The sequence below is a fragment of the Ictidomys tridecemlineatus genome, chromosome 4 (assembly GCF_052094955.1).
Source record: "Ictidomys tridecemlineatus isolate mIctTri1 chromosome 4, mIctTri1.hap1, whole genome shotgun sequence".
Classification (NCBI taxonomy): Eukaryota; Metazoa; Chordata; class Mammalia; order Rodentia; family Sciuridae; genus Ictidomys; species Ictidomys tridecemlineatus.
In genome coordinates, this window is record NC_135480.1 from 155,223,306 (window position 1) to 155,243,341 (window position 20,036).

General features: G+C 38.9%; 1 protein-coding gene and 1 long non-coding RNA gene across 10 annotated transcripts in view; one reads left to right on the forward strand and one right to left on the reverse strand.

The window, feature by feature from the left end:
- LOC110598422 (uncharacterized) overlaps nt 1–19,200 on the reverse strand; it is a 296,730-nt gene extending 277,530 nt beyond the window's left edge. For 7 of the 9 annotated variants that reach the window (XR_013438128.1, XR_013438131.1, XR_002484255.3 and 4 more), the window contains exon 1: nt 7,050–7,240. This is a non-coding gene — a long non-coding RNA (uncharacterized LOC110598422). Of the gene's footprint in view, nt 1–7,049; nt 7,241–17,557; nt 17,699–19,096 lie in introns of those variants that run through there. The other 2 variants (XR_013438133.1, XR_013438132.1) reach the window with 2 other exon arrangements.
- Lurap1l (leucine rich adaptor protein 1 like) overlaps nt 18,377–20,036 on the forward strand; it is a 40,732-nt gene continuing 39,072 nt past the window's right edge. Inside the window, exon 1 of the mRNA XM_005327982.5 lies at nt 18,377–18,685. Within this exon, the coding sequence (XP_005328039.1) occupies nt 18,377–18,685 (309 nt within the window). The remainder of the gene's footprint in view (nt 18,686–20,036) is intronic.

Below are 20,036 nucleotides of genomic sequence, written 5' to 3' on the forward strand. Positions count from 1 at the left end.
CTCTGGATTTTTCTAGTTTACAGCTTCCTCCCTTGATCACTTTCTATCTGAGCCACATCTTGCTCAATTAGCATATATATCTTTGAATTTTTAAATTTTTAAATATATAGCCTACTTTCTCAACAAGATCATAAGTCTCTTGATCAGGAACCATATATTATTCCTTCTTAGATCTTCAAAGCCAGATGCTTTGTTTTGCAGAGTGGAAGTCCTACTTACATTTTCCTTCAATTATCAAAAAAGTGAAGTGTGAACTCACAGAATGAAGCAACCTCAAGGACCACACTCCTATGAGGTTGTGTGTTGCAGGTACACTAAATTCATTTATGCATTCCTAAAGCAAAATAATTATGTCTTTTTTCATGTTTTTATCTCTTGTTTTTTTGTTCTGGCAAGATACATGATTCATAGCCAATAGGGCAATGTTAAGCAGAGGAAGGACAGTAGAGAGGGAGGGAGAAATCATGAGAGGGAAGAATGAATTGGGGTTTTGGTTATATTTCTTTTACTTCTTTGGTACTGGAAGTTTAACCCAGAGGCATTTTACCACTGAGCTATATCCCCAGCCCTTTTATTTTTATTGTATTTTTTTTATTTTGAGACAGAGTCTCACTAAACTGCTTAGGGCCTCCATGAGTTGATGGGGCTGGCCTTGAACTTTAGATCTTTCTCATTCTCCTGAGTTACTGGGATTACAGGCATGTGTCACTGCACCCAGCTGAATCTGGGTTTGAGGAATGAACTGGAATATGAGAAAAAGCAGAAATTCTAGGCAAGAAGGACATTATGAGCAAGAAAGAGTTTTTGATAATGGCAGCGTGTGAGTGTGACACTGTGTAGACCATTCTAAGTGTAATGAGAAACCGACTTTAAGATGCCATAGGGCATTATGTTCATGCTTTGAAGGACTGTGAAAGTCAGAAGAAATCTTTTAGACTTGAGGCTAGAGGCAGTGGAACTATTACAGATTCTGAAGACAATGAAAAGTATTTTTAGGAAAACTACTTTGGAATGGCATCTTGTAAGATAGATGAGAAAGAAGACTTTTAAGAAAAAAAAATCAACTAAGATTCAAACGTAATCCTGGGATGATGAACTTAACCTACAAAATATGGTCAATAAAATAGAAATTGTTTTATAAAGAAAAAAATCATCAAGATTTGGTGTTTTATTGAATACAAAGGTAAATGAGAGAGACAACAAATATTCTCAGAACTCTAAATGGCAAGGGAGGCTGAGCTCAGAAATGCTGGTGCCATAAATTAAGGAAGTATGTTGTTTTGAGGAAAGTGAAAAATTTAATTTTGGACATGATTTTACAGTCGTCGGTAATTCACAGGGAGCCATACTATGAATTTTTAACATTAAAGGAATAGAAAGAAAGAATAAAGAACCAGAAAACGAGATGTAGCATGAGGTAGTAGAAAGGACTTCCCATCATACATAAAATCAACAAGATGGCCAGTTTATTGCAGAGCATGGGGTACTTACTATAGTAAGTTATTATTGTCATTAAATCACCTAACATCTCTGGTTCATGTTTTGAACATCTCATGTTCATGTTTCTTAAAGCATTAAAAAAGAACATCAATTACTGCTATAATACCACATTATAAGTATAAAACAAGATGATTATCAGAATTTTGGGAAACTGTCAAATCTTATGTAAGTTATAAAGCACAAATCTCAGATTCCCTTTCAAAGAAATGCAACATGGTTGGAGGTATAACTCAGTGGTAGAGTATGGGTCCCGGATTTGATCTCTAGCACCATGAGGAAAAAAAAAAAATAGTAAAACTGTAGATAGCACAGAACTTATTTTCTAGGATTGGCTGAGGTTTCTTCTGTCAACCAAAAACCTCTGTTCTCCTGAACTTAAAAGAAGACCAAGGCATTCTCCATCCAGTTCACAGAGTTTAGCAAACACGTGAACACAGACCCTGAGTATGTAGAAGGTACAGGAAGTAGTGCTGAGTGACAAAAATCTAAGGCAGTCCTAGTTAGGATAGATCCACAAAGTCCTGGAACCAGGTAAAAGGAAGGGACTAGATCCCTGGGGATGTTGACTAAGTAAGGAGAGAAAGTGTTCAATAATAAAAAAGGCACATGAACTCTGTATTCATGCACAGTGGTGTTTATCTTTGTTGAAGTTAGCCAAGCCACTACTTGTAACATGGGAACAATAAGGGGACCTACCTTCTGTGGTTGTTGTGAAAATATGATGAGGTACAGAGTAAATAATAAATACCAGCCAATGTTTTTTAAAAGAAAACAATGTTAAATCTACTTTAATCACTATGAAGACACCACTGATTTCTGGTTGAAGCAATTAAATAAAGAAAAAGTCTAAAAGATCCACAGCCAAAGAGAACAGGGGAAGGATTCCTAACATTTTAGTACTTACAGCTTTAAAATTTTTATATATTATTTCTTCATTCTCATAACAGGAGCAGAATAAAATAAAATGCAATTGTGAATGAAACTGGAAAGAAATTTTAATGGAAAACTCATTGGAAATAGGAGGAAAAGGCAGGATGGATCTTTGGTATTGGACTTGTGGGAATTAAATGAAAGTGTGAAAGATGACTTCATCTGATTCCTTTCTGCATCTTCTGTTTTCATACATCTATCACTATTCAAAAAATGGATGTTTAAATAATATGTGATGCAAACTTTGTTAGTCAAATATTGTTTGGCCTTTATATACTATTTTATCCAAAGTTCCCTTACATAATTAGGAATGGTGCTATAATACAAAGAAAGGGTTTTATATTACACCAGGAAACTTTAAGTTCTATAAAATCGAGGCTACATTCCAGCAAACTAGCAAATCTTTTTTTTTTTTTAAATCCCTATTCATACACAATTCAGAATGATGTAATGCCAGGTTATATATCAACTAAACTATTCTTTTAATGAGTCTCTGACCCAAATGCTTGTTGAATCTGTCTGGAGCTTATAAGTTGATAGCATGCTAAAGCAATGAATAAACTCTGGGCTCTAACTACAATAGTTTACTACTACAGTTTCCACAGAAGAACCAAAATCATTCCACTGAAGATGCTCACATCTTCCTTCTCTCCTTATTTTTTTTCATTAAGACCATACCAATGTTACAATAGCACCTCAAATCGTTTTGATCATTATCTTCTGAATTGACCCCTTAAATACCACTATTGATTTACAAGCCCAAACCAAAATAAAGTGCTTTCTGATAGGCCCTGAGGAAATTTAAATAGCTATTAGCATGTTCTTAAACTTTGAAGTGTCTGAACTACCAAAGCCAAAGGTTATTACAAAACTGGGGCTCAGTCCACAAAATCTGCTATCATACATGGCTTGGGTACAAGAAGATTATACAGAGACAAAGGGAGTGAGGGCTGCACTTGCAGCAGCCTTTCATCTTCAGGAATGGTAGAGTGCCTTGGATCCCTCTATGAATTTGCCATGCCCTTGGCATTTACCACATCAAACTGGCGAGGAACATTCTTCCTGGCCAAAAGGTCACAAATTCTTCTACCCTGCCCTAATTATTGCAAAAACTTTCATACAGCACCCTTTCATGAATGCTTTGCTCCCCCACCTACACATTTCCTTTAGAAGCAGCACCTTGTGAAACAAATAATTAATTTCCACTTCTTTTCAGATCTGAGCACTACCAAGCGGATGACTCAGTCTGAAATATGGGCCCAGTATTAGATGAGGGTCTCTTAGCTCATGAAATCAAAGGTGGAGAATGCGAATAGCTTTGTAGATCATTCGAAAATCCCTTAATGATTTACTTAAAATGGGTCTTCCATGAATGCTTTCACCACCTTCTTGCTTTTTCTTTTTCCCCCATCTATTATATTTTTGAGCGCTACCTTGCTTGGCAAATGAATTCTGTAAAGTGGTAAAAAAAATAATAGCATGATTTTGACTTCTCAAAAAACCTATCTTCAGGGTTGAAAGTGTAATTCAGTGGTAGAGTGCTTGCCTAGCATGCACAAGCCCTGGTTTTAATCCTCAACACCATGAAAGACAGAGAGAGAGGAAAAAAGAGAGAGAGAAAAAAAAATATTCATATAATTTTCATCAGTAGAATCTGTTTTATTACCCTCTTTATATAATAAAAGCAACATGCATTTGGAAATAAAATAATTTGGGACAAATCCTACCTTCCTTACTTGATGCCAGTGTAATGCTGGGTGAGTGATTTTACCTCTTGGAGCTTCAAATTTATCAGAGGAGGGCTAATAATGCTTGTTTTTCTGGGTTATTATGAAGATTAAAAGATACAGAAACATGTAGGAATCTGTAATAAAATAGTGCTCAGTACATAGTACTTCCTTTGTAGCACTGTTTCAGTTCCTCCCGTGTTTTTTTAATCAGTGATTTTTGCTTATCTTATTTAAAGTGTTTTCCTACTTCAAAAATGTTCTTGAGCTGGGCATAGTGATGCACTCCTATAATCCCAGCAGCTTGGGAGGCTAAGGCAGAAGGATCACAAGTTCAAAGCCAGCCTCAGCAGCTTAGCAAGGCCCAGAGAAACTTAGTGAGACCCGTCTCAAAATAAAAAATCAAAAGGGCTGTGGAGCAGCTTAGTGGTTAAGCATTCCTGGATTCAATCCCCAGTACCAAAAAAAAAAAAAAAAAAAAAAAAAAAAAAAAACCTTGCTGTTTCATCAAATGGATATAATGATCAGTAACTATCTGTCTGGATATTTTGAGTATATAACTATAGTACTTTTCATTTATAATAGATACATATACTCAATATGTTCCATTATTGTCATAAAAGTATTCTAATTGAATCACACCTCCTTCTGAAAGAATATCAGAAGCATACACATACATGCACTCAACACACAGCAAGGCTAGCTAATAGCTTAAGAAGGCTACTTTTCAACTTTAGAATATGTTCTTCAGTGCTAATGGTAGGACCTGCAATTCTAATACAGAGAGTTCTCAAAATTTAACTCAAAAATATTGTCAGTTAATTCACATGTGTCTTAACATTGAATCACTGTGTTCACTTAAAATGGAAAACTGCATAAAAACTTTCATTCCTCATTTTCCTCCTCCCAGGACTTCTGAAAATCGGTTACCTGTCTTTTTAATCCTACATCACTGAGATAAAGAGAAGCCAGAGAGTAAAACCATAGCCAGGAATGAAATATTCATAAGACATTGTTGGAAATGGGCATTGATCATGAAGACAGGACATTGGGCGGTAAACTCTATGGCATGTGCCACATTTATAGACCAAATGTGTAGTGAAATATAGTTCTCTCTAGATTTTTTAGACACCATCCTCTTGGGAGTGTTCAACATTGCTCTTCTCTGCCATCAATGGGGTTACAATTCCAATCACTCAGCTTCCATATTGTATTTTAAAAAATCAATACTGTACAAAAAATCTGTCAAGTCTTTTGGAAATTAAATGCATAGAATAGGCTCTAAGGACATAAAATACAATATTTCTTTGGTATTTTTATTCTTATTTGAGTGGTTATACTATGTATTGCAGAAGCTAAACTCAAATTCAATTTTAGACATCACCAATGTATTTGGTGAAGGACATCAAAAGGGATTATATAAATTATGTCTGCAACGATGGTACTGGATTGCAAAATAAGGGTATATGTGTAATTAGTTTTCTAGCTTAAAAAGCATACTTTCAAAAACAAATAAAGCTAATATGATGATTGTAAATAATAAGGTAAACTAGTCTGTCATTTTTATTCTCTTGTTTTTTGTAGTACTGGGAATTGAACCCAAGATCTCACACATGCTAAGCTACACCTCAGCCCTAGTTTGTCATTTTTAATACATTTTCTCGATTAGAAAAAAGTTTGCATCCATCCTGCCCTGTAGTTTTAAGCTTTCTAGTTTATCTCTGTATGTCTCCCATTTGGAAAATGATCAGGGAAAGGGAAGATTCTAGTTCTTCTGCATTATTTACAGCCTTGTGTGCAAAGCATACCTCCAAGACCCAGTATTATTTCATAATGTAATGGGTTGAAATGTGTCCCTCATAAAGATTTGAAGTCCTAACCTTATGGTACCTCAGAATGTTATCTTATTTGGGGATGATGTCATTGTAATTAAAACTTGCTATGTTAAAACCTACTAGAGTAGCTTGGGCCCATAATTCAATATGGCATCCTAATAAGAAGACACAAATTTGAATGTAGGTGCAGAGGGAATAGAGCCTTGTGAAGACAGAGGCAGTGATTGGAGTTACTCTCTCACAAGACAGAGAATGCCTTGGCTTATGAGAAGCTGGAAGATGCAAGGAAGGAACTTCTCCTAGAGGCTTTGAAGGTGAAAAGGGACTGCCAACACCTTAATTTTTGATTTCTGTTCTTTGGAACTATAACACAATAAATTACTATTGGTTTAAGCTATTCAGTTTGTGGTACTTTGTTATGGCAACCATAGGAAACTAACACACACAATTAGTCTCCTAATCTTCCCGCCTTCTGAATTTAGGACTCCTTTCCCTAAGTTTGGATTTGCTCGACCCCCGGATTTAAAACTGCACTACTTTTTCTGGCTTTCAGTTTTTATTTATTTTCTTAGTCCTAATGAATAATCATCCTCCAATGACTTTATGGAACAGGGGTGTGTGGGATCCAGTCCAAATTAGTTTGCAGGAAATAACTGTTACATGCTACTCAGAACCATGATTTTTAAAATTACATTGTACAAGCTTTAAATTAGGTAAACTAAAAGGTAATAAATTATCAAAATTCATCACTGCTTTCTAATTATTTGACTATATTTCACTACTCTATGTTCTTGAGCATATTTATTTACATCAATAATTTATTAATATTAGTTTATTTACATCCATTTTATCCGTGTGGTGAAAGCACTATGTAATGCTATACTACTGCCCATCTTTTCCCAGTTCACATTGGCAGCTCCATGTCAGTCATGGTATAAATATTTACATGATAAAAATTGTCAAAGCTACAAATCAATTGTTTTTGTATTTTCAGGAAGCTAGTTGCAAACATTTACCCAGATGGCACTGAAATAAACAATAAAGTCCATTCTCTTACCAAGCTGGGTTGGCTACAAAGGACCGGGCCAAGATAACTGAAGAGATCTCTTTCTGGGCTTTACGTTGAACTTTTCAGTAGGAATTCAGAGCTCTGGAAAATAAGACAAAGCAAATAACGCACTCTATTACAAATAATGATGGCCAAGAGATTTGACAGGGATTGTGAAAAGGGGATAAGGGAGACTTAGATGCTGGTGACCTACTTTTAGTATTGTCTACTAAATCTCTCAGGGAAGTAGTTAGCTCTGATTATAAATATTAATTAGATTTCAATTAAAGCACTATGTAAAGGCTCTGTGCTTCTTAAACAGAGATATTTTAGATGTACAAAAGATAGATAGATAGATAGATAGATAGATAGATAGATAGATAGATAGATAGATATGGGTAGATAGCAATAGATGTGTTGTAAATATGTACAACTTGTTCAAATTGGTGATAAACTAGATGATATCACTAAGTAAAACAGACCCAAGCAGCTACAAAATCATAGGTGAATCAGATGACTTCATAAACCTGGCAGATAAAACCACAGTAGTGCTGGCTGATATGCATAGGTGAATCAGATGACTTCATAAACCTGGCAGATAAAACCACAGTAGTGCTGGCTGATATGCATAGGTGAATCAGATGACTTCATAAACATGGCAGATAAAACCACAGTAGTGACCCCCAGTGCCTGCAAAGTAGGAGAACCGGCGACCCACAGGCAGGTCAGGCCCAGCAATCTGCGAAGAGACAGAGCTGACACACGCGCCTGCAGGGAACAGGGTCCTGCGACCCACCAGCGGCCTTCTGTGGGGCAGGCCCGTCCCCTCCCCCAGTGCCTGCAAGGTAGGAGGGACTGTGACCACCGGCAGAGCAGGCCCAGCGGCTGGTTGGGGCCAGAGCCGGCCCCACCCCCAGTGCCTGCAAGGTAGGAGAACCGGCGACCTACGGGCAGGCCAGACCCAGCAATCTGCGGACAGACAGAGCTGACACACGAGCCTGCAAGGAACAGGGTCCTGCGACCCACCAGCGGCCTTCTGTGGGGCAGGCCCGTCCCCTCCCCCAGAGCCTGCAAGGTAGGCGGGACTGTCACCTCTAGCAGATCAGGCTTAGTGGCCTGCTGAGGGGCAGGACAGTCCCCTCCCCCAGTGCCTGCAAGGTAGGCGGGACTGCGACCAGCGGCAGATCAGGCCCAGCGGCTGGTTGCGGACCGGAGCCGGCCCCACCCCCAGTGCCTGCAAAGTAGGAGAACCAGCGACCCACAGGCAGGTCAGGCCCAGCAATCTGCGAAGAGACAGAGCTGACACACGCGCCTGCAGGGAACAGGGTCCTGCGACCCACCAGCGGCCTTCTGTGGGGCAGGCCCGTCCCCTCCCCCAGTGCCTGCAAGGTAGGCGGGACTGCGACCAGCGGCAGATCAGGCCCAGCGGCTTGTTGCGGCCGGAGCCAGTGCCACCCCCAGTGCCTGCAAGGTAGGCATACCAGGGACCCATCGGGAGGTTAGGCCCAGCAACCTACGGAGAGACAGAGGTGCCCCTCGCGCCTGCTGGGTAGGCGGACCTTCGACCGGCCAGCAGAGCAGACCTAGGGCCCGCCAGCGTGGTAGACAGATCGCACCAATTGGTGGAGGATCACAGCCACCATCTGTCCTGCAAGGGAGACTTTTCAACTATACAAGAGCAATATAAATAAATAGAGGGAAAATCTCAAAAACACAACAGCTTCACCAAGCAGAAAGAAACGCCAGCAGTATGAAAAGACAAGGAAAGAAAGGACCACAGGCAATGCAGGTCAACTCAACTCTAGAAGAGGTAATAGCTGCAACAGATGGAATGTCAGACAGAGAGGTTAGGATATACATGCTTCAGATGATCTGGAGTCTCAAGGAAGACATGAGACAGCAAAATCAGACAATGAAAGATCACATTGACAAGGAACTTCATAAACAAATCCAGGAAGTAAAAGATCAATTTCACAGGGAGATAGAGGAAATAAAAAACAAACAAATACAAATCCTAGAAATGCAGGATGCAATAAACCAACTTAAAAACTCAATTGAGAAAACTACCAGCAGAGTGGATCACTTAGAAGATAGAACATCAGACAATGAAGACAGAGTATTTCAACTTGAAAAGAGCATAGACAGCTCAGCAAGTCTGCTAAGAAACCATGAGCAGAACATCCAAGAAATATGGGATAATATCAAAAGACCAAACTTAAGAGTCATTGGGATACAGGAAGGCACAGAGCTCCAAACCAAAGGAATAGACAACTTATTCAGTGAAATAATACGAGAAAACTTCCCAGACTTGAAGAATGAGACAGAACCCCAAATCCTAGAAGCCTACAGGACGCCGAATGTGCAAAATCATAAGAGATCCACACCTAGACACATTATAATGAAGATGTCCAACATACAGAATAAGGAGAGAATTTTAAAAGCTACAAGAGAAAGGAAGCAGATTACATTTAGGGGTAAACCAATCAGGATAACAGCTGATCTCTCAACACAGACTCTAAAAGCTAGAAGATCCTGGAATAACATATTTCAAACGCTAAAAGAAAATGGGTTCCAACCAAGAATCGTGTATCCAGCAAAATTAAGCTTCAGGATGGAAGATGAAATTAAAACATTCCATGATAAACAAAAGTTAAAAGAATTTGCAGCTAGAAAACCATCTCTTCAAAAAATCCTTGGCAAAACACTACAGGAAGAGGAAATGGAAAACAACAATGAAAACCAACAGTGGGAGGTAGGACAGTAAAGGGGGGGAAAAATCAAAGAGAAAAACAAATCAGGTTTAACAGCATTAATAAACAAATATGGCTGGAAGAACAAACCATATCTCAATAATAACTCTAAATGTTAATGGCTTAAACTCACCAATTAAGAGACACAGGCTAGTTGAATGGATCACAAAACAAGATCCAACAATATGCTGCCTTCAGGAGACGCATTTGATAGGAAAGGATATACATAGACTGAAGGTGAAAGGTTGGGAAAAATCATATCACTCATATGGACTGCGGAAACAAGCAGGAGTGTCCATACTCATATCAAATAAAATAGATTTCAAACCAAAGTTAATCAAAAGGGATAAAGAAGGACACTACATACTGCTCAAGGGAACCATACACCAACAAGACATAACAATCATAAATATATATGCCCCAAACAACGGTGCTGCTGCGTTCATCAAGCAAACTCTTCTCAAGTTCAAGAGTCTAATAGACCACCATACAATAATCATGGGAGACTTCAACACACCTCTCTCACCACTGGACAGATCTTCCAAACAAAAGTTGAATAAGGAAACTATAGAACTCAATAACACAATTAACAACCTAGACTTAATTGACATATATAGAATATACCACCCAACATCAAGTAGCTACACTTTTTTCTCAGCAGCACATGGATCCTTCTCAAAAATAGATCATATATTATGTCACAGGGCAACTCTTAGACAATATAAAGGAGCGGAGATAATACCATGCATCTTATCTGATCATAATGGAATGAAACTAAAAATCAACCATAAAAGAAGCAAGGAAAAATCATGCATCACTTGGAGAATGAACAATAGGTTACTGAATGATCAATGGGTTTTAGAAGACATCAAGGAGGAAATTAAAAAATTCTTAGAGTATAATGAAAACACAGACACAACATATCGGAATCTATGGGACACATTGAAAGCAGTTCTAAGAGGAAAATTCATTGCTTGGAGTTCATTCCTTAAAAAAAGAAAAAACCAACAAATAAATGATCTCATACTTCATCTCAAAATTCTAGAAAAAGAAGAGCAAAACAACAGCAAAAGAAGTAGAAGGCAAGAAATAATTAAAATCAGAGCTGAAATTAATGAAATCGAAACAAAAGAAACAATTGAAAAAATTGACAAAACGAAAAGTTGGTTCTTCGAAAAGATAAATAAAATTGACAGACCCTTAGCCATGCTAGTGAAGAGAAGAAGAGAGAGAACTCAAATTACTAGCATAAGGAATGAAAAAGGCAAGATCACGACAGACACTTCAGAAATACAGAAGATAATCAGAAATTATTTTGAATCCTTATACTCCAATAAAATAGAAGATAGTGAAGGCATCGATAAATTTCTTAAGTCATATAATCTGCCCAGATTGAGTCAGGAGGATATAGACAACCTAAACAGACCAATATCAATTGAGGAAATAGAAGAAACCATCAAAAGATTACCATCTAAGAAAAGCCCAGGACCTGATGGGTTTACAGCAGAGTTTTACAAAACCTTTAAAGAGGAACTAATTCCAATACTTTTCAAGCTATTCCAGGAAATAGAAAAAGAGGGAGAACTTCCAAATTCATTCTACGAGGCCAACATCACCCTGATTCCGAAACCAGACAAAGACACTTCAAAGAAAGAAAACTACAGACCAATATCTCTAATGAACCTAGATGCAAAAATCCTCAATAAAATTCTGGCAAATCGGATACAAAAACATATCAAAAAAATTGTGCACCATGATCAAGTAGGATTCATCCCTGGTATGCAAGGGTGGTTCAATATACGGAAATCAATAAATGTTATTCACCACATCAATAGACTTAAAAATAAGAACCATATGATCATCTCGATAGATGCAGAAAAAGCATTCGACAAAGTACAGCATCCGTTTATGTTCAAAACTCTCGAAAAACTAGGGATAACAGGAACATACCTCAACATTGTAAAAGCAATTTATGCTAAGCCTCAGGCTAGCATCATTCTGAATGGAGAAAAATTGAAGGCATTCCCTCTAAAATCTGGAACAAGACAGGGATGCCCTCTCTCACCACTCCTGTTCAACATAGTTCTCGAAACACTGGCCAGAGCAATTAAACAGACGAAAGAAATTAAAGGCATAAAAATAGGAAAAGAAGAACTTAAGTTATCACTATTTGCAGATGACATGATTCTATACCTAGCAGACCCAATATGGTCTACAAAGAAACTGTTAGAGCTAATAAATGAATTCAGCAAAGTGGCAGGTTATAAAATCAACACGCATAAATCAAAGGCATTCCTGTATATCAGCGACAAATCCTCTGAAATGGACACGAGGACAACCACCCCGTTCACAATATCCTCAAAAAGAATAAAATACTTGGGAATCAACCTAACAAAAGAGGTGAAAGACTTATACAATGAAAACTACAGAACCCTAAAGAGAGAAATTGAAGAAGACCTTAGAAGATGGAAAAATATACCCTGTTCATGGATAGGCAGAACTAACATCATCAAAATGGCGATATTACCAAAAGTTCTCTATAGGTTTAATGCAATGCCAATCAAAATCCCAACGGCATTTCTTATAGAAATGGAGAAAGCAATCATGAAATTCATATGGAAGAATAAAAGACCCAGAATTGCAAAAACAATACTAAGCAGGAAAGGTGAATCAGGTGGTATAACGATTCCAGATTTCAAACTATACTACAGAGCAATAGTAACAAAAACAGCATGGTACTGGTACCAAAACAGGTGGGTGGACCAATGGTACAGAATAGAGGACACAGAAACCAACCCACAAAACTACAACTTTCTTATATTTGATAAAGGGGCTAAAAGCATGCAATGGAGGAAGGATAGCATCTTCAACAAATGGTGCTGGGAAAATTGGAAATCCATATGCAACAAAATGAAATTGAATCCCTTTCTCTCGCCATGCACAAAAGTTAACTCAAAATGGATCAAGGAGCTTGATATCAAATCAGAGACACGGCATCTGATAGAAGAGAAAGTTGGCTACGACCTACATGCTGTGGGGTCGGGCTCCAAATTCCTCAATAGGACACCCATAGCACAAGAGTTAACATCTAGAATCAACAAATGGGACTTACTCAAACTAAAAAGTTTTTTCTCAGCAAAAGAAACAATAAGAGAGGTAAATAGGGAGCCTACATCATGGGAACAAATCTTTACTCCTCACACTTCAGATAGAGCCCTAATATCCAGAGTATATAAAGAACTCAGAAAATTAGACAATAAGATAACAAATAATCCCATCAACAAATGGGCCAAGGACTTGAACAGACACTTCTCAGAGGAGGACATACAATCAATCAACAAGTACATGAAAAAATGCTCACCATCTCTAGCAGTCAGAGAAATGCAAATCAAAACCACCCTAAGATACCATCTCACTCCAGTAAGATTGGCAGCCATCACGAAGTCAAACAACAATAAGTGCTGGCGAGGATGTGGGGAAAAGGGTACACTTGTACATTGTTGGTGGGACTGCAAATGGGTGCAGCCAATTTGGAAAGCAGTATGGAGATTTCTTGGAAAGCTGGGAATGGAACCACCATTTGACCCAGCTATCCCCCTTCTGGGTCTATTCCCTAAAGACCTAAAAAGAGCATGCTACAGGGACACTGCTACATCGATGTTCATAGCAGCACAATTCACAATAGGAAGACTGTGGAACCAACCTAGATGCCCTTCAATAGACGAATGGATAAAAAAAATGTGGCATTTATACACAATGGAGTATTACTCTGCATTAAGAAATGACAAAATCATAGAATTTGGAGGGAAATGGATGGCATTAGAGCAGATTATGCTCAGTGAAGCTAGCCAAGCCCTAAAAAACAAATGCCAAATGTCTTCTTTGATATAAGGAGAGTAATTAAGAACAGACTAGGGAAGAAGAGCACAAGAAGAAGACCATCATTAAACAGGGTTGAGAGGTGGGAGGGAAAGGGAGAGAGAAGGGAAATAGCATGGAAATGGAACGAGACCCTCAGGTTTATACAAAATTACATACAAGAGGAAGTGAGGGGAAAGGGAAAAATAATACAAGGGGGAGGAATGAATTGCAGTAGTGGGGGTAGAGAGAGAAGAGGGGAGGGGAGGGGAGGGGAGGGGGGATAGTAGAGGATAGGAAAGGCAGCAGAATACAACAGACACTAGGATGGCAATATGTAAAGCAATGGAAGTGAAACTGATGTGAATCTGCAATCTGTATAAGGGGCAATATGGGAGTGCATAACCCACTTGAATCAAAATGTGAAATATGATATATCAAGAAATATGTAATGGAGGGGTAAGACAAGATAATACAAATGGAAGAAATGATTTACAGTAGAAGGGGTAGAGAGAAAAGGGGAGGGGAGGGGAGGGGAGGGGGGATAGTAGAAAATAGGACTAACAGCAGAATACATCAGACACTAGAAAGGCAATATGTGAATCAATGGAAGGGTAACTGATGTGATACAGCAATCTGTATACGGGGTAAAGTTGGGAGTTCATAACCCGCTTGAATCAAACTGTGAAATATGATGTATTAAGAACTGTGTAAGGTTTTGAACGACCAACAATAAAAAAAAATAAAAAATAAAAAGCAAAAAAAAAAATAAATAAAAAAAAAATAAATGGAAAGGGTGAACAGGAACTCAATTCCCTCGGAAATATAGGGGTTTTTTTCCCCTGAAATTAGCAAAGAATCACACACATCTAAATGTCACCTGGAGGCAAGGAAACATGGAATGAATTGGTAAAAAGAAAAACTACAATGCATCTAGTGCCACAGAGTCAATTACTGATCAAAGACTTCACATGTGAATAATAATTATCTATTGAAGTCATTGAATATTAAAAAAAAAAAAAAAAAAAAACCACAGTAGTGCTGGCTGATATGCAATTCCACCATATAAGGGTAAAGTCAACATTCTTACCCTTTGCTATGACATTTTCCTTGTGACACCTATAAGCTGAACAATAATATTTATAGGAACAGCAGTTCTGCTCTGTTAAAGATTTAAGAATGGAATATCCATTAAATGTTTACTTCCTAAGATTCTTAAGGGTAATTTGAGGCAGTTGGCTGCTTAATATTCTTCTTCACTGTGAGGAGTGGAATCTCAGGTTAGAGACTGCCTTTGTCCTCAAACTCTGTGCCAGCAATATTGGGAATGCTTCAGACTTTCAACCAGTGCCAGAGAGAAGGGGAAGGCCTTTCTTCTTTTAACCACAAAGCCAGCAGCAGATTAAGGAGTGGTGTTACCCACCCTACACCAAGACTCACTGAGTCTACTTTTGCTGTAAGTCCTGTGTCTCATACCCGGAAGTGTTCCAAATGTGGAATGTGTGAAGCATACATCACCTCAGTCTGTTGTGACTGAGGCATTCTTTCAAAACGTGTCATCTGAGTCCAACAATATCACTATTTAATTAACCATTGGGTTTTATATATATATATATATATACATACAAAATAAGGAAGAGGCTCCCTTCCTTCTCTGTGAACACAATCCAACTGGATAATAAACAGTCTCCTAAAGTTCTCCATAGTTTACCATTCATTTTTACATAGCTATTGCATTTTAAATAAGAAAATAGGCAAATCTAGCTTATACTTAAGGCAGTCTCAAAAGGAAACATACAATAAAATATTAAATGTATCACAAATATAATGTACAATGGCTAATTTTATCATTTTGCTTTTAAATATATTAGGCCTAGGGAAACACCCTGGGTTTGGTGTGTTGCAGATAGATATGGATAGATAACAATAGATGTGGTGTATGACAGGTAAGAATAACCAGGGAGTGCTGCTAAGAGGGCTTAAGAGGTTTTCCTCTCTACTTTACCTGTTCTTCTTATGTTCCCTTTTTCACTTGTTGCTGACCTCATTCCTAACCGAGTCCGCATCCTGGACCCATTGCTACAGGATCTTGCCAACTAGTTTTTCAAACCAAGGTGTGTAATTAACATAGCAGGTCAACTACCACTGGTATAGACTGTCACACATTTTCTCATGGCTGAATCCAGAAAACAAACTAACAAAAACAAAACAACAACAAAAAAAATCTGTTCAAGACCAAAAGGTAAAAAGATCTTCTTTTCAAATATTTTGGGTAAGAAATGTCCTCAGATTAAACTATATGACAGAGTTAACTCAAATGAATTATAGGCCTAGTGAAAGTTCTGTGATTCTAATATATTCTAAAAATTAGCTAAACTAGCATTCAAAATATCTCTATTTTGAATTAAAATATAATAAAGCATTAAATAGAAACTTTTAAATGCTTAACATAACTAAGATTTTAAGCTTATGCTGCTTCTATATTTCATTAGAACAAAATGTTAATTTACATATATACCACACTTTAACTATTTGAAGTTTTTTCTGTTCACTTTCTTGAAAAGGAAGAAAAAAATCTTACATTTTTGAGTAATCTTTAGCATCAAATATTCATTGTAGTGTCTATGACTCATAGCAAAAGAGGTAGTCATTATTTTATATCAATGATGATCTAACAAAAAGTTTTATTGACTAAGTTTAACCTAAATATTATATCTGTAATATTCCTTATGTCAAATTTCATAAGGGTTTATAATTAAAGAAAAAAAGCCTGTTCTTGACTGAAATGTAAGCCCTCCATAATTACATGTCACACTGCAATTCTTATGCTATGAACTTGTGGTTTTCCAAATATAGGACAAAACATGTAGTTTTATCAGTGAGTTGATATTTAGTCTTTTTCTCCTTTGATTCCATAAATGGTGGTTCTAACTTTGAAATGGATCACCTAACTTACAACTATTTCCTTCATTTCTTTTTAAGAGAAAAAAATAACATACAAATTTCTGGTGTATTGACAAGAGAATTCAGCAACTCTCCCCCTGCCATGACCTTATCATTCAGGAACCCTGTTTTCTCTCTTTAGAAGGTTTCCTAAAGGAAGACTGTGATTAAAACCAATACCAGGGAAGCATCTTCCAATGTTCTTACCAGTGTAATATCTGAGTGTGACATCTCTAGATGTTACATCAGTGTAACATCTCTAGAAATGGAGGGCTAGAGGAACCAAGAACACAAACACTTGTCCCAGAAATAGAGGGGCCTAAACTTTGGAATATTTCAATAAAAAAGAAATCAAATTTGCATTTTAATAGATTGAAAATAGTATCGTCTACTTGAAGATCATTGTCACAAACCCAATGTGGAATCAATCCTATTTTGTTCATAATAATTTACTTAATAGAAGTTTCTTTAAATTTGGTGCAATTGGAGTTTTCCCCAAGTGGTTGAAAAATTACAGAAGACAACTTTTTCGCTAGCTAAGCTCAATATGTTTTTCTTCCATAATTATAGTAAAAGTACCTCAGCAACAACTTCCCCTTAAAAATTTCACTGCTATCATGGAATTATTCTGGATATTTAATTTTTCACTTCAGTTGTGGTGATATCCGGTAATTGTAGTAAGAAAATTATTTTGGATTGTACATTTTTCTTTGAACTTTTGGTTAAATCTCTTCATTTTTCTGATTAGTGTAAAATGATTAGGAAAGGCTTCTAAAGTTAAATAATGTTTGATTTTAGGAAGTTGGGAATGGAAAGTAACACCAAAGTTATTCTTCTGCTTCTAATATTCAAAAAATATTTTAAAAGTTGTAGTTACCAGAAGATTTGGCTGGGAAAACTGAATACCCAATTCTCTAATGTGGGTTCTCCCAAGTACAGCAGAAAATGTTGAAGCTCTGCGCCTACCAGGGAGGTTGAGAAAATCTGTTGCTCTTCTAGTCTGCGATATACGGTACAAGGGTTGGCCCTAGTTTGGTCCACCTGCCAGTGGAGTTTAAAGTTTCGAGGCTCAGAGGAACACAATGACTTGGATCAAACACCCTAAATGAGAAGAGGGCATTTCTGCAGCATCCAGGGAGTCCTCAAAGTCCTGCTAAACCAACTATCTCCTCTTTAAAGCGTTCAAGCTGCGGAAAGAAACGACCGATTGACTTCCTCTTTCAATGACCAGAGATTATTTCTGACAATCCAGGATATCCCGAAAGCTAGGAGACATATGGCTGGAAAATGAAACGATCCAGGAGCGTGGCCACATCATTGATTTGTGTCGCGTGGGGCCAGATGGGCACTCGGTGAACGGCGCAGGGATGCGAACGGACAGTTTCATAATGTGAATTTTTTTTCCCCATAACGCTAAAACAGATTTCGTTTCCTTCTCATTTCTTTCGGTCTCTAGTACCTGCTTTTCCTCCCTCTCTGCAATATCAATTAACTCAACTCTGCAGCAGGGTGGCCAGAAAGGAAGAGAATGAGGCGATCTCCATAACCTTAGGAAGTGTCGGAGGAGTCGCAAACCAGGGAACTGCGGCTGCGACCCGCCGCGTCCAGTGCGGATTTCAGGGTTAGCACTGCCTTGGCGGTCATGGAGCGGGCCGTGCCCTCGGTCCGTGGAGAATAGAGACCCGGGCGCCGAGAGGAGTTCACTGATCTTGTGGCAGGCTTTGAGGCCGTGGCTGGCTCTCACCCGCTGTCTTTTATCACCATTATCACCATTCTCGAGAAGTCATGGAAGAGGGCCCGCTGCCAGACCTCAGAGACATCGAGCTAAAGCTGGGACGCAAAGTACCCGAGAGCCTAGTGCGCTCCCTCCGCGGGGAGGAGCCGGTTCCCGGGGAAAGGGACAGAGACCCCTGCGGGGGGAGCTGCAGCGGCGGCGGCGGTGGTTGCTGCAGTAGCAGCAGCAGCTGCTGCAGCTTCCCTCCCTCCTTAACATCCTCCTCTTCGTCCTCCCCAACCTCTGGCTCCCCACGACGTAGCCACTCCAGCGCCCTGGAAAGGCTGGAAACCAAGCTTCACCTCCTCAGGCAAGAGATGGTGAGTGTGATGCTCCAGCCGCCGGGTGCGGGCCCGGGTGGAAAGATAGGGTGATCAGAGAATGGGGCCAGAGAGAGGCCATCAAGGGCTGCGGAGCACAGTACCGTGAGCGTGGGAAGTGCGGGGTTTAGAAGCACGCAGGGGGCGTGCGTCCGGAGGCAGCTACTGGGAAGCTTGTTTACCACGGACTTTGCTCGGTCATGCTTTGCTACAACAGCAGAGTCTGCTCTACTCTGTGTACTTTCTGATAGCGCCAATTCAATACGCCCAGCTCTGACTATGTAGCTACCAGCCCAGCTTCCCGAGCACCAGCCAACAGAAGGTTTCCAGTCACTGCATCCATCTGGGGCCTGCAATGTGCTTTTACACTTTCGGATAGGTTCAAAAGGTGGCTCAGTCCAATGCACTTACTGCAAAAATGCTTCCTAGCTTGCCAAGGGGTGGCGTGGCGGGGTCCTTTCAACCTTCCTTATAGCTTACTCTTCCACCACTATGGCTCCGCCTCTATCCCCACCCCCTCCCTCCTTAATGCAGCTGCAGCTGTTTCAAGGCCACTGTGGAGCATATTCTGCACAGCTGGCTCTTTAAACAGTGGCCCACTCGTCCTTGATGTGCTTATGAATAGATTGTTTCACTGTTTTGATCCAGGAAAGCAGGTGATCACCAGGCCCAGGGATTTGCTAATGACCATCTCCAACCCTTCTCCCTCAACCCTCAATCTGCAATTGTTTTCTCTGCTGTTTGCAAACGTTGGCCTAAGAATAGGACAATGGGACAAGTACAAGGTCTAAGAATGCTTGTTATTCCGGATGCACTTAAACTAAAACATTTATTTACTTGCTTTGAGCCTTGGGCGAGTCTCTATACCTCAGTTTATTTTCACAGTGATGAACTGATTGAAGGAAATTCTCTTGCTAAATCCTCTGAAGGAAATGACCAAGAATCAACATCATTTTCTACCAGCTTGCAGAGGACAAAGGTTTCAACAGTGGGCCTCTGTCATCCAGGGGATGGTGAGAAGGATTTCCGACAGAAATGACCTGGTCTTTGGGCGATTTGCATTTAAAAAGTTTCCTAGCTCTTCTTTCTGTGGTAGAAAACCCCAGGAAGTATTAAATTCCAAGCATAAAGTAATCTTGGCAAATATGTTAGTGCAAAAAGTCAGTCTTCAAAGGTCATGACCTACTAGAGCACTAAAACGTCTCTCTAAAAACCTCTCACTAGATCTTTAAGGCTGGCCAACTTAAAAACTTTAGTTTTTAAGGTCTCAATTATCCATTATCTTCACTTGGAATGTTCAACATGTTGAAAATGAATATCCATGTGAATATATGTACATTTATTTATACTT